Source organism: Rhineura floridana, chromosome 5 (genome assembly GCF_030035675.1).
Source record: "Rhineura floridana isolate rRhiFlo1 chromosome 5, rRhiFlo1.hap2, whole genome shotgun sequence".
Lineage (NCBI taxonomy): Eukaryota > Metazoa > Chordata > Lepidosauria > Squamata > Rhineuridae > Rhineura > Rhineura floridana.
In genome coordinates this window covers 102769633-102784013 of record NC_084484.1, presented here as the reverse complement: position 1 = coordinate 102784013, position 14381 = coordinate 102769633, and the positions used below count along the sequence as shown (strand labels likewise).

At 41.1% G+C, this 14381-nt stretch overlaps 1 protein-coding gene and 1 long non-coding RNA gene across 14 annotated transcripts in view; one reads left to right on the top strand and one right to left on the bottom strand.

Annotated features, from left to right (window-relative positions):
* Window positions 1-3348, top strand: part of LOC133385222 (uncharacterized) — a 70289-nt gene extending 66941 nt beyond the window's left edge. Inside the window, exons 5-6 of the long non-coding RNA XR_009762819.1 lie at window positions 2512-2611; window positions 3026-3348. This is a non-coding gene — a long non-coding RNA (uncharacterized LOC133385222). The remainder of the gene's footprint in view (window positions 1-2511; window positions 2612-3025) is intronic.
* The window catches only part of SYNJ1 (synaptojanin 1), a 113508-nt gene that overhangs the window by 61885 nt on the left and 37242 nt on the right, over window positions 1-14381 (bottom strand). For all 13 annotated transcript variants that reach the window (XM_061627798.1, XM_061627810.1, XM_061627797.1 and 10 more), the window contains 2 exons: window positions 3888-4079; window positions 3688-3772 (listed from right to left, as the gene is read on the bottom strand). In XM_061627798.1, coding sequence (XP_061483782.1) covers window positions 3688-3772; window positions 3888-4079 — 277 coding nt within the window. The remainder of the gene's footprint in view (window positions 1-3687; window positions 3773-3887; window positions 4080-14381) is intronic.

Below are 14381 nucleotides of genomic sequence, written 5' to 3'. Positions count from 1 at the left end.
TAATAGGTTTCCCATCAACACAGCAGCTGAGGAGACATGAGATAGTTTGCACCATCTGTGGTAAGCCTTCTATAATGGATTCTTAGATTTTTGACATGGATTTGCACCTGAAGGTGAGGGTGGTGGCTACTACTTCTGGAGGGAGACCAAATGTCAGAAGGGCCACTGCTCAGTTTCCAGACAGCTAGCTGAAACTAGTCAGGATTCAGGTGCAGGAGCTGGCCTTGCCTAAACAGGGCTAGTTGCAAGCTGGAGGATCTCCAAGAACTAGGAACACAAAGGCCAGTGGGGCTCCACCAAAATCACTACCCTATCTTTGCACAAAACATGTTTTTAAAGATGTTTTGTTCTAATATAGTTTAAAGTCTGTTTTTATGATGTTTTAGAGTGTTTTTAGTGTTTTTCTTACCACCCTGGGCTCCTACTGGGAGGAAGGGCATGATACAAATTTAAAATAAATAAATATAACCTGAGCAAGAAGAGGGAGCGCATAGAGAAGAGCCTGAGGCTGCAGTGCTAGGAGGGCATCCACTGTCTCTGCCACCACCGAGAGGTATCCAGAGAAACACCTCCTGGTCTGATGGCTGTTTTTGCAGGCCAAAAAGTCCACTTCCAAACACACAAAGTGAGGCTGAAATGCCATGGACTTCCAGGTTAATTTGCCATTCCCTTGAAAATATCTGCTGGTGGCTGAGCCATTCCTCTACTGTGATGAGGATACTTCAAATGCATTCTGCCTTCAGGGACTTCTCAGCCCAAAAGAGCAAGGTGGAAGCCTTGGAGCAAAGGAGATATGAAGCACTGAAGTAGGCAGGCTATCTGCTATCTTTTCGGTGCCTTTTGAAGACTTTTCTTTTTCTTTTTCAACAAGCCTTTTAAGCTGAGAGCTATCCCAGTCTGTGTCTGTGTCAGAATTGCTTAATATGTTTTTAATAATGTTTTTAACCCTTTTAAAAAGATTTTTTATAAAATGTTTTTAATGCTGTTTTGTCTTAATGTATTTTAAGATTTGTTTTTATGATGTTTTAATTAAAGTGTTTTTAGTGCCTTGTTTGCCACTCTGGGCTCCTGCTGGGAGGAAGGGTGGGATACAAATTAATTAATTAATTAATTAATAATAAATTAGTAGTAGTAGTAGTAGTATCAGATTGCATACCCATAAGCAGACTCTTTACTCACAAAAAGACCACAGACTCTCGGCTGTTGCTCTTAAGCCTGTACCCAAAGCTTCTGGTGCCAGCAGTTTCAAAGACTTGGGGGTTTCACCTCCTCTAACATTTCCAGAGATTCTTCGGGTATCAACCCAGAGGGCCCCTCAAGGAGACTCTTGGCATTGGATTCGAGGAATCCTGTCTGCTTCTCAAGGTCCCTCAACTGTGGAGTGTCTTGTTTGTCTGAGGACACAGAGTCTGGTTCCAGGTTAGGGCTAGGAACAGCAGCAACAAACTGGTTCTGAATGTTGATTTGATGAGCTGAAGGCTGGCTTGGCACTAGCTACAAGCTGAATAGAGTTGAAGGTGGCATCTGCCAGGAAAACTATGTGGTTTTCTGCCACTTGGTTGGGGTGGTCTAGCAGGTCATCTAATCAGAGAAAGGCCTCTCTAGCAAAAATGTGCTTTAACGCCAAGTCAGAACAATGGTCAGAAGTGTCCTTAAGCAGAGAATCCCTATCTTTAGGAAGAATAGATCCTGAAACAAGAGTTGAAATTAGACATTCCACAGTGGGTCATACAACATCTTCTTGTTCTAATGCAAAGTGCTTTTTGACCATTTGGTTATTTTTTTCTGCTGTGGAGCAAGGTGGCCCACAGATGTCTTAAAGACTTGATGGAAAGAAACTGGCCCTTGAAGGGATTTGAACTGTGGCAGGACATAATACCTCGTAGGCATTTTTGATTCAAGGACTGGTGGTTGTAAATTTAGGGCCTACAGAATTTTGGATAACAGAGACATGAAATTCTGCTCACTGAGAAGTCTAGGATTATGAACTTTCTCCCCATCAGATTCAGAACTCCACTCCCCCTCTTTTGATACCAAATCCTGGCGAGGGGGTGCAGGATTGGTGCAGGAGGATAACAAGCTGAGATCAAGGAAGCCTGTGACCACTGGGGTTCTAATCTAAGATGGGGATCAGGAAAGTCAGGGTCCTCTCCTTGGCAGGTGAGTGACTGTCAATAGCAGGAAGCTCTGAAACAGGAAGAGGAAGTAAAGTTCTCTCTTCTGAAGTTAAACCCTCAAGGGTAGGAGAAAGAAAGGGATCCCCAGCAGCAATGGAGCTTTTTGCAGGATCAAAGCCAATTCCCTGGTGTGACCAGCTATAATGTCCCACTTTACCATATGGATAAAATAGGGTCCAGTATGCGGGTTGCCCTTCCTGGAGAGAGGGAGGAAATCACAGGATCACCAAGGAAAGGTGCCTGTTCTAAAATATAGGTTCTCTGATCCCCTTGCTCCTGGTCTGGCTGCTAGTATAGTCTTTGGTACTGTAATGTTTGCCATTTGTTTCAATAGGTTTAATAATATCCAGCATCCTCTTGTGGAAAACATCAGAAAGGATGACATTGGCAGCTAATGAAGATGGTACCAACTGTTTGCTGTGCTGAGAAGCCTGGTAGGTCACTGCCTGTCATCCAAAGCTGTGAAGGGTGCATGCTCAAACCTTCTGTGATGGGCAGAGAGGGGGCAAGTCTGGCACATCTCTATCAGCAAGAGATGCCCTTCCTGGGAGAATTGCACCAGAGATGGATGTCCAATTACCACCACAGGGACAGAGAAAACAGCAGTAGAATTGGAGGTGGCATATGAGGTTAGGGGAGTGGATGGCCTCCTTTGGATGGTGCTAGTAGCTGACTCTGATTATTCACAGTTGTTTCAGACCATACTTGAGTGCGTCATGGAGTAGGCGGCTTTGGCTTAGTTCCCTTTCCTCATTGAAGCTATGTGGGAGAAGAGTGAGAAGAGCCAAAGAGATGGACAAAGATAAACAGAAAGAAATAGTTTCCCCGTTTTCCTTTTTTTTTTTAAGCTAAGGAAGAAATTCGGGAGAAGACAAGGAAGGAGAAAGGTGAGACAGTAAAGGTACAAGGAAGTAAGAAAAAACACCTGAGAGGAGCAAGTGGGTACTGCTCCAGGAAAGGGAGGAAATGCAACCAAGGTTCAGTACAGGGAAAGTCTTCAAGCAAAATAAAAAAATGCTGATCTCGCATCCTGCTGAGCAAAGTAAGAAGAAACATATAGTCCCTTTTCTAAGGGATGACAAAAAGAGCTGTGCAGTTGAAGCCTATTTCAATAAATAACTTTTTCTAATTTGACTTACTATTTTGGAGCCAGCACAAACCAATGTAGGGCTGCAATTTAGAAGAAAGCATGCATAATGCAAGTTCAAGGTTTTTTTAATACTGTCCTATATCTTCCCCCACCTCACCCCTACACTTGCTACACTGCATACTGTTTTGTGATGCTGCTACTAACTTGTGATATGCTGCAGATGGGATGCAATTAGAGAAGAGATAAGAGCCCTGCTGGACATGCAAAGCTAACCGCCCAGACATAGGCAAATCATAATTAGGAAGTCATACTTTGATGGTTAGGTGAGGTATATAGTATAACAGTAAGCTTTCCTAAAAATTCTTAAAAGTTTGACAAAATCTGCGTAACTTGCTTGTTTTACACAGCAGTGGCACTTACCTTGCACTCACAATGTTTCCTGCATTTAGCTCTACCATTTCTTCAAATCCTATAGCAAAGATGTCAATCGGTTTACTCCGCCGATCTGAAGTTAACATACAAAGCTTTGGTAATTACAAGTTTTGGTAATTATTTTAAAGAACAAAGATCAGAGTGACTAAAAATCTAACCCAAACTGATAACATGGTAATGACTCTCACCTTGGAATTCGCTGATGCCAGCTACCTTTGGTGCATCTAAAAGCCAGTCAGTGAGAGTCTGGTTTCTAAAGGCAATGCTTCGAAACTGCTTTCCGCCATTGACATTCCATGTTCCAACACAAATGCGAATTTTTTTTGGCTTTGAATATTTATAAAAATTCTCACACATGTTCTTCAGGATTGTTGCTGATGCTACAAAATATTAAGATTGATTTGCTTACAAAGAAGTTTCTATCTAGTTGCAAGTCAGCATGCCACAGATATGCTTACAAGCTAAGTTTTAAGATAGCAATGTATTCACAAGAGGAGATGCACTCCTCAGTTAGCATATTTCAATTTATTTTCAAGTGATAGTTCTCTCTATTAACCAATATGAAATTCCCCAAAACTTTAAAAATTAGAATCCTTTTTATCCCATGTTTTATCCCAACATGTTTTTCTCAACTATTCTATAAACAGATTCTCAACATGGAATAAAACAGAGTAAATTTATTTTCATGGTAAGATTTCAGATTATTTACATCCAATGGATAATTTAAACAGCCTATTAGTCCAATTGTAATTAGATTAGGTTAAATTGCTTGCATTGTGTAGTGTACTTAACACATGCACTTCATCAGGCATTTATCAAATCTGTAAGTCATTGGGTCAAAGTGATTTTTTCCCCTTGAGGTGCAAATTGTGCCTTAACTGCTTTTGAACTCTAAGGCTTTGTTTTCATTATATACCATATACTATATGAGTACAGTTTTCCAGCAAATTGTACAACAGTAGTAAGAAAACAGGATTGTAGCAGGGCTCTTCTAGTGTAAATGCTATCAAAGAACTACTCTCTACTAGACTGGGACTTGGACTAAATTGGAAGAAAACAACATTGGACTGGATTCAAAGAAAAGCATGCATAACAGGGCGGTCTGAAAGTGACTTTACCTTTCTTGCTTCACCCCAGTAGTCCCCTTTGTGAAGACTCTCTCAAGGGTGGGAGATCTTGCTAAATGGTGTGGGCTATAGTATAGGGGAAGAAGCTCCCATACATAGAAGGTACTTCCACCGATATTCAAGGATTCTCCCTTTCTTCCTCATTCCCCCTGCACCATAATCCACACCATTCAGCCAGGTCTCCCAACCCTTGGGGAAGCCAGTTTGTGCAAGCTTTCCTCTAGATCCAACCCTGTATTTTCTTCCAATTTAGTTCTACAGTCCATAAACCAAAGCAACTCCCAAATGTCATAAATCAAGGAGTCAAGCCAAGTTACGAAAAAATACAAATAGATGAACCATGAACTCCAACTAGGTATTTAACTTTGAATCCAGTATGCAGGATGGTTTCATTTTCTATCCCAGCTACTAAAAGGGGGATAGCATCATTTACACACAGAATTTAAACAGCTGAATGGCTTTCCTGAACAACATGAATCCCTTCTCTAATACAGAAAAACACAGCAAGTTATTTAATGCTTTCATATGTGTCAATAAGTAGGTCCACAGAAATAAAACTAGCAGGATATTATGAAGAAGTCCATAGAGAATTGCGTGCCAGACAGACTTCAGTTTCAAAATTTGAAAACATTTTAAGCATTAAAATTTAAGGGATAAGGCAATACATTTTTTAAAAAGGAAGATACCATGAATTATGGGACATGAGCCATGCTGAAGCAAACTGTGGGGCTGCAGTAACCACCTCCCTTACTCTACTGACCCAAGAACACGATTCAGTGGGGTATAATCTATTTGTTGAGGCTGGTGCCCTCTGAAGTATGTAGGCAGTGATGGCCACCAATCTGGACGGCTTTAAAAGAAGATTAGACAAATTCATGGTGAATAAGTATATCAAAGGCTATTAGTCATGATGGTTATGCTTTGCCTGTACCATAGTCAGAAGCAGTATGCTTCTGAATACTGTACCAGTTGCTAGAAACTGCAGGAGGGGAGAGTGCTCTTGTGCTCAGGTCCTGCTTGTGGGCTTCCCATGGGCATCTGATTTACCACTGTGAGAACAGGATGCTGGACTAGATGGGCCATTGGCCTGATCCAGCAGAACCTTCTTATGAAGTCAGATATGGATTTTTTCTCTTATTTGGACTGCCTGCTCAATGATGTCTAACCTCTACCTTCTAACAAATGGTACCCTGAATTTATTATTTTTTTAAAACTGGGAGTTTTTGTTGCAAGAGTTTATTTATACTCATTAGCTTTAAGCTGTTATTGCACTTTGACACTCTAAGGTAGATCAGCAGCAGCAGAAATAAAGGGATATGTTGTTACCCTAAGCCTAAGCCTATCTTTAAAAGCCTGGAGTACTCTTTTAAGTACACTGCAGTGCTGGTGGCTATTCATCAGAATATCTTATTCTGTGATACAGCAGAAATTATAGTCTAAACAATATAAGTGAAATGGATGCTATTTAATTACCATGGGTTGTATTCAACTAAGTCCTACTCAGAGTAGACCCACTGAAATTAATGAACCTAAATTAGTCATGTCTATCAACTTCATGGGTCTACTCTGAGTAGAACTAGCACTGAATACCACCCAGTCTTACAATATTTATAAATATTCTAATAAAATAATGTTCAAGTAAAGCTGTAGATTTGTTTAAAGAGAACACTTATGCCCCATTAAGGGCACTTTACTGATTTCCCCCCGATTAAATATTCTGTTCAAGTACTTTTGGCAACTGGAATCCTCCCCAAGATATTTATACAGCCCCACATCTAGAGCTCCACAGATTAGCCTCCCTCCCACATTAGACCATGGTGGTTGGTAGTCTCAAAATAAGGTAAAGACCTAAACCTCTATGCATCAATCTGCGCTGCCTCCAATTTTCTCAATTGTGGAGCAGTGTGCTATAATGGTTAGAGAGCTGGACTAGGATCTAGGAGACCAGGGTTCAAATCCCCACTTGGCAATGAAGCTCACTGGGTGACGTTGGGCCAGTCACAGTCTCTCAGCCTAGCCTACCTCGTGAGGTTGTTGTGAGAACAAAATTGGGAGGTGTGCCACACTGAGCTCCTTGGAGGACAGGTGGAATATAAATGTAATAATAAATACAATAAATAAATAAATCTGCAGAACATGCACTTGTCTCTTATCTTCTTTGCTTTCAGTCATGCTGACAGGAAAGACATATAGAGAAGGGCTATAGTTCAATGATAAGCATATGCTTCGCATGCAGAAGGTCCCAGGTTCAATTCTCATCATCTCCAGTTAGGGCTGGAAAATAACCATATCTAAAATCCTGTTGAGCTACTGCCATCATTGTAGTCAACACTGAGCTAGACAGACCAGTGGTCGGACTTGGCATAAGCAAGCTTCCAATATTCCTATTTTCAGAGACTTACAGCACACTATACTAAGAACATAAACCTATGGTTTAAAATTAACTTAATATCCTGGTCGGTTAGAAGGCATTAATCTTAATTTCTGAGCTTGCATGTCATGAGAACCTATGGTTCAGAGCTTAATCCTGGCTTGTTCAGCTGCTCATGCAGAGGGAAGGGCAAAGCAGCAGGAAAGCAGCTGTGTGCACCTGCATGTTGCTCATCTACATCCTGGCTTATTAAGACAGAATTGATCATGTGAACCAGGCCACTATATATATAGGATTGCTGCCCAAGAGTTGTTTTAGATTTCTAAATTGTGACATTCTACTAAAAACTATCTTTTTAAACACCCCCCCCAAATAAAATCCTGAAAGTACGCTATGGACGAATTCACATCATCAACAATCATGGGTATTAAGTATTCCATGATGTGTTGATCTTGTGAAGTCTAGTCTGTAGGGCCGATTCATACAAATTGGTATGACAATCATACTTTTAAATGGTTTTTAAGGTCTGTGATCTTAGAAATACTCTACTTGCATGTACTGTTATTTTCTATATAGCCAGTTCTTATGACCTCCAAAGCAATCACCAGGAGATCTGTACACTTGGTTCCCATTAGCAACGTGAACCAGTCTCCAACTATAAAGGGTTATCTACCTAATTTCCTAAAAGAGATTCATTCTTGACACAAGTGACTAGGGCAAATTGATATTTATATGCCTGGATTAAATATCCAGAGCTGTGCATATTCCATACATTCCGCAATGTTAAATTGAAAATACCCCCATACCATTCTGATGCTTCCCATAAGCTCATTTCAAAACAAAACCTTATAGTCCTGAACTCAGAAACGCTTGCTTAACAACCCTGTAAATTTTCATGGTGATACACAAAACAGTCAGAGAGAATAGAGAGTTCAAAGTCGAAAATGAGAGGGGAAAAACGAGAGCCCTTTTGGACTTCTTTCTGTCAGAGTTCTCATAAACTGTTGAAATTCATTAAAAATCAGCCATGTTAACAAAGTACCTGTAATCCTGTTACTGACCTTGCCCCATACTTTGACCTTCATCCTCTGCAGTTCAAAAGTTAAAAAAAATGCCTGGCTGATTTTTAATTAATTTAAGAAATTTTGGCTTGAACTCAATGATAGTGCCGGGCATGCTCAGTAAGAACCAACTGTCAGTGTTCTAAAGCCAGACTCACAGCTGCTGGGCTTGGCTAATCAGGGGGCCACACCCACACCAGACTTTGATTTCACGTGAGACAGTCATGGCTTCCCCCAAAGAATCCTGGGAAGTGTAGTTTGTGAAGGGTGCTGAGAGGAGCCTCCTATTCCCCTGAGAGAGCTCCAGTGGCCAGAGTGGTTTAACAGTCAGCCCCTATGATTGAAGGTCTGTGAGGGGAACAGGGCGTTTCTTAGCAACTCTCAGAAGCCTTCACTAACTATACTTCCCAGGATTCTTTGAGAGAAGCCAAGACTGTCCAAAGTGAAATAAAGGCCTGGTGTGGATGTCGCCAGGGACAGGTTTGGGTGGGAGGCTACATGTGCCTGCTGTAGAATAAAAAGGTTAGGGAAATGCTGAAAAGCAATGATACTGTTCACAATGCTTTCATTTTGCCCACCCCACCCAATCTCCTCCCCCCCTCCTCCTACCCTCCCTGCCCCTCCCCCAGGTAAGTGTTGGACTACGACCTGTGAGACCAGGGTTCAAATCCCTACACAGCCATGAAGCTCACTGGGTGACCTTGGGCCAGTCACTGCCTCTCAGCCTCAGAGGAAGGCAATAGTAAAACCACCTCTGAATACCGTTTACCATGAAAACCCTATTCATAGGGTTGCCATAAGTCAGGATCGACTTCAAGGCAGTCCATTTCCATTTTCAAACATGATTGCACAGAAATAAATCCCACTGAACTCAAAAAGTATGCAACTAATCAAACCCACCCTCCTCCTGCCTCCTATCCCCTCCTATCCCCTCCCCTCCCCCTCCTTCCCCTCCCCTTCCTCCTCCCCATGGTCAGTTTTACCTATCTTAAGCATGATTTCATGGGAGTAAATAACACCCAACTCTATAAGCATGCAAATGATCAAACCTGCCCTCCCCTTCCCCTTCCTTTGCCCCCTCCAATCTGCTCCTTCCCCTTCCCCCTCCTCCTCCCCCATGGTCAGTTTTACTTATCCTAACCATGACTGCATAAAAGTAAATCCCATTGAACTCAATAAACATGAAAATGATCAGACCTGCCTTTCCCCTCCTTCCCCTCTCCTCTCCCTTCTTCCTCTCCTCCCCTCTTCCTCCTTCCTCCTCCCCTGCCCACTCCAGCCCTCCCTCCCTGACCCGGTCAGTTTTAATTATCGTAAGCATGATTGCATGGGAGTAAATCCCACTGAACTCAACAAGCATGCAAATCATCAAACCTGTCCTTCTCCTCCCCTCCCCCTCCCCCGCTTGCCTGCTCCCATCCCCCTCCTCCCCTCTGCCCTTCCTATCCTTCCTCCTCATCCTCCCCCCTCCCCATCCCCTCTGGACAGTTTCACCTATCCTAAGCATGATTGCAGGGGAGTTAATCCCACTGAACTCAATAAGCATGCAAATGATCAATCCATTCTCAGCAAACTTGCACAGGATCCCATTTCTTACCTCCCAGATTAAAAAGCAGAGAAATTCACTAATAGGCAAAAACCCTTGCGGTTTAAGAATGTACCTATAGCCCACAGATATTTCTATCAAACTTTAAAAAGCAGGGAAATTGGGCAGCTATAGTGAATGCACCAGGGGAGCAGGAGACCTGACCTCCTCTCTGAGATATTGTACTGCCCTACAAAGTTGTCAAAAGGCAAACACAATTTGGGTTGGTCTTTCACAGTCCAATCCACTTGCTGTGTAGCTTGGAAGAATTTGGTAACGTGCCTCTGAGCATATGGTGTGTGGTGGCAACACCTGCAGTCAGCCCAATAGAAAGAAGACATGTACTGTGCTGATCTTGTTTTAGCAGGGAGGAAGCAACATTATTAAGATAGTTGATATAGTTTAGATGGTCACTTTAAATATGTCTGATTTACTTTGCAATTTTAGTGAAGTTTCCTATAGGAAATCATTTTCTTTTGTTTCTATTTCTGTGAATATGTGAAGTACAGCAACACTCTGCAAAATTTACACTAAAAAACTCCAAACGTAATTGTGGAATAATGGCACTGACTATTCTGCAGAATAGTCTCCAGTGGATATCAAGAGTGTCTTAATTTACACAAGATAAAACAGTGGGAGGTGAAATATATTCTAGCAAAATGCTAGGTGTGCTCTATGTTTTTAATTGACCGTGCCCACCTTGCCTTAAATAAAGTGGTTTCAACATAGCACCCTGAAAGCATGCATCCTCTTTTTCCCAACAGCTAGAGCAGTGGTTCTCAAACCTTTTTGGTTTGCGGCGCACTGTAAAACATATAAAAATTTTCTGGCGCACTTCGTGTACAAAATTAAAAATATATTAATATATTTTAAACTATGAATAAAAATAACTATACAAATGGGTTTCTTCTCATTTTTAAAATATACTTTCATAATATTAGCGGCACACCTAGTCACCTCTTGTGGCACACCGTTTGAGAATCACTGAGCTAGAGTCATTGCTGAAGTAGCAACATATTGTAATCAGTCTGATTTTACATCAAACTGCCGTTTCAGATTCAACTGTTAATACCCCCGAAATAGAACATAACCTCCAATTTGAAACACAAAAGGCTATCTTCACCATCATATGACATTGACCAATAAAAAGGCTTTGAAATTAATAAAAATAAATTTGACACAGATTTCTAAGATGAAAAATGAGAGAAATAAAATTTTCTAGATTAGATTCTCCGTAGAAACATTAGTAACACAGGAAAGAAGCAAAGTAAGAAGAACACAAATATACAAAAATATAATTCTCCATCTTTGGAGATGGCAGGTGTTGCCACCACTTACCATATGCTCAGGGGCACATGTTACCAAATTCTTCCAAGCTACACAGCAAGTGGATTGGACTGTGAAAGACCAACCCAAATTGTGTTTGCAATTTGACCAATTTGTGGGGCAGTCCAATATCTCAGTGAGGTCAGGTCTCCTGCTCCCCTGGTGCATTCATTATAACTGCCCAATCTCCCTGCTTTTAAAAGTTTGATAGAAATATCTGTGGGCTATAGGTAAGTCCTTAAACCGCAAGGTTTTTTGCCTGTCAGTGAATATTGAAAAAGCAGTCCCATTGACTGCAATGGGCCTTATTTCTGAATGTTTGCCTTATGACTACCAGTTAATGAGACGTTTTTGTGGAGCTATTTTTATACATCTTAAGACCAGAAGTATGCAGGAGATATATGTTGAAGATTGAAAAAACAAAGAGGGGAAACTTGACAGGGAAGGTTTCTGGACTCTGCATGTCTTTCCTGCTCAACTGTTTTCACACACTATCTCTGCCCTCCTCTTTATTTTATTTATTTTTTTATTTATTTCTTAAACTTATATACCGCCTGACTAGCAATAGCTCTCTGGGCGGTTAACATAAAATACAATAAAATTACAGAATCTGATACAACAAGCATATAAAAACTACACAATCTAAAACCAAGTTACAAACATTTAACTAAGATTAAAATGCCTCAGAGAAGAGAAAGGTTTTAACTTGGCGCCGAAAAGATGATAGTGTCGGCGCCAAGCGTACCTCCTTGGGGAGACCGTTCCACAATTCGGGGGCCGCCACTGAGAAGGCCCTAGATCTTGTCACCACCCTCTGGGCCTCCCTATGCGTCGGGACCCGGAGGAGGGCCTTCGTAGTAGACCATAGTGTACGAACCGGTTCGTATCGGCAGAGGTGTTCCGACAGATATCGTGGTCCCGCGCCGTATAAGGCTTTATAGGTTAACACCAACACTTTGAATCTGGCCCGGAAGCATATTGGAAGCCAGTGCAGGCGAGCCAGCACAGGTGTTATATGCTCAGACCACTTAGTTCTTGTTAGCAGTCTGGCTGCCGCATTTTGCACTAGCTGTAGCTTCTGAACTGTCTTCAAAGGTAGCCCTACGTAAAGCGCATTGCAGTAGTCCAAACGCAAGGTTACCAGAGCATGTACTACTGATGTAAGGTCCTCCTTACTCAGGTAGGGACGTAGCTGGGCTACAAACCGAAGTTGGTAGAACGCATTCCGTGCCACCGAGGCTACATGAGCCTCAAGTGAGAGGGAAGAGTCTAAAACGACTCCCAGACTACGAACCTGTTCCTTTAGGGGGAGTGTAACCCCGTCCAGGACAGGGTATATATCCACCATCTGATCGGAGAAACCATTTATTTTCTAGCTCTACCATAATTCTGTAGAAGTCCATATCCTGCAGTCAAAATTAATGATCTAAATTATGTATGTACATTTGTTAATATATTTGAAACATAGGCAATGAGTCTTTTGTACAAAATTATGGGAGATACATGAAGTACACATTCAAACATGTGGAATAAAAAGGATTTCTATGCTGTATGACTATATATTATTGGCATGTTTGTTATGCATTCAAGTAATTCTTCATCTAAAAGTAGAAACTGGCAACCAGGCAGAATGCAGTCATCAAGGGATACCATCTAGTGTGTCCTTCACTCACCTCCCATTCCCTTTCACCAGAATCCTTGGGACTGTGTTAGAAGAGAACAGACACAAAACGTACGAAATTTGTCACTGCTTGCAAGCAAGCTTTTCTCAGTGTCTTGGCACCCAATCTTTCCAAGCTATCTCCTGACTTACAAAGCCTCCCCCCATTAAATCCCTAGCATCTGAATGTAGGACTGGGAAAGACTCCTGTCCAAAAACCTAGAGAGCCAATGCCACTCAGTTTCACACAATACTGAGCTGAGTATAAAAGCAGCTTCCTAAGAAGATGACAGGGAGAAAGCAAGTACAATGACACCTTGAAAAAGAAGGAGGATCTCCTTCCCTCTCTCTTTTCTCCTCATGGCTTGAAAAGGAGAGGGGTCTGACTTGCCAGCAAATCTCTCTGTGTGTAAATACATAAAGAAGTTGGCCTGCCACTTTTCATTTGAAGTGGCTTGTGGTGCATCTCACTGCCAACCAAACAGATAGGAGTACGTAACAGATTCTCCTGCATGTATTTCAGGATGAGAAAAATTTAGAGAAATTTAACATGATAAAATTTAATCCCAGATGTTGATAGTTATGGGTACTATACTATACCTGATTGCAATGCCTGTTCTGAAACTACGGATGCAGTAAAGGAGAAAAGAAAAGAAATTAGTTGAAGAGTTATATGTTACCAAGCTACAGTGTACGCTTCCAGGACACTTTAAGCACACTTTTTATGTTTTAACTTTTAACAGTTAAATCACTTTGCTGCAAAATTACAGTTCTCACTCTTAAACATCTCGAAACTATGAAGCAATTGTTCAGTGTAGATTGTTACATATTATTCCATGTAATACTGCTTATTTCATAATGACTTTGTAATGCCACATGTCCCCGAAAGAGCTCTAAAATTGTTAACTGAGCTTTGCAATTATCACTTAGTCTCCCAGAACAAGATTATCTACATGCTGAAGGCTTAAGGTACAAGCATTTGTTTTTATATATGCATTTGGTTGTTACCTGCAAATCTAGGCTAAGATGCACTTAAATTTACAGAACATATGGGATTTCATCTTCTAGAAATGGATTCAGTTCTTAAGATATTTAATATATCCAAATAATGCCTGTATCTGATAAATCCGATTTTCCTCTACAATGCATTATGAAAATATTCATTCCTTTATTCTCCTAGATTCCTCAAAAGTAGTAATCCAACACTATTATTAAAAAACAGCACACTATTTATAAGCAGATTGCTGTTAAGATGACATGAACATTTTGAGGTTTTACTACATAGGATGGATCAGGATGGATCCAAAAACCAGAAGTAGAAAGAAAATAGATGCTAATGAAGGATCATAACTGTTAGCAGAAGAATTTGTGCAGTAGGGAGGCTCAAAAGCAGTTCTCATACTTCTTCAAGAGCTTGGAAAAGGGGAAGAAAGTCTTTAGTTTTAGTTTCAGTTTTCTTGCACAATGCTCTAGCATAAGTTGTAAAATATCTCTCCAGAAGAAGAAATACACTTTCCACATGCGGAAGGGCAGCTTTGGATCCAACTACAGC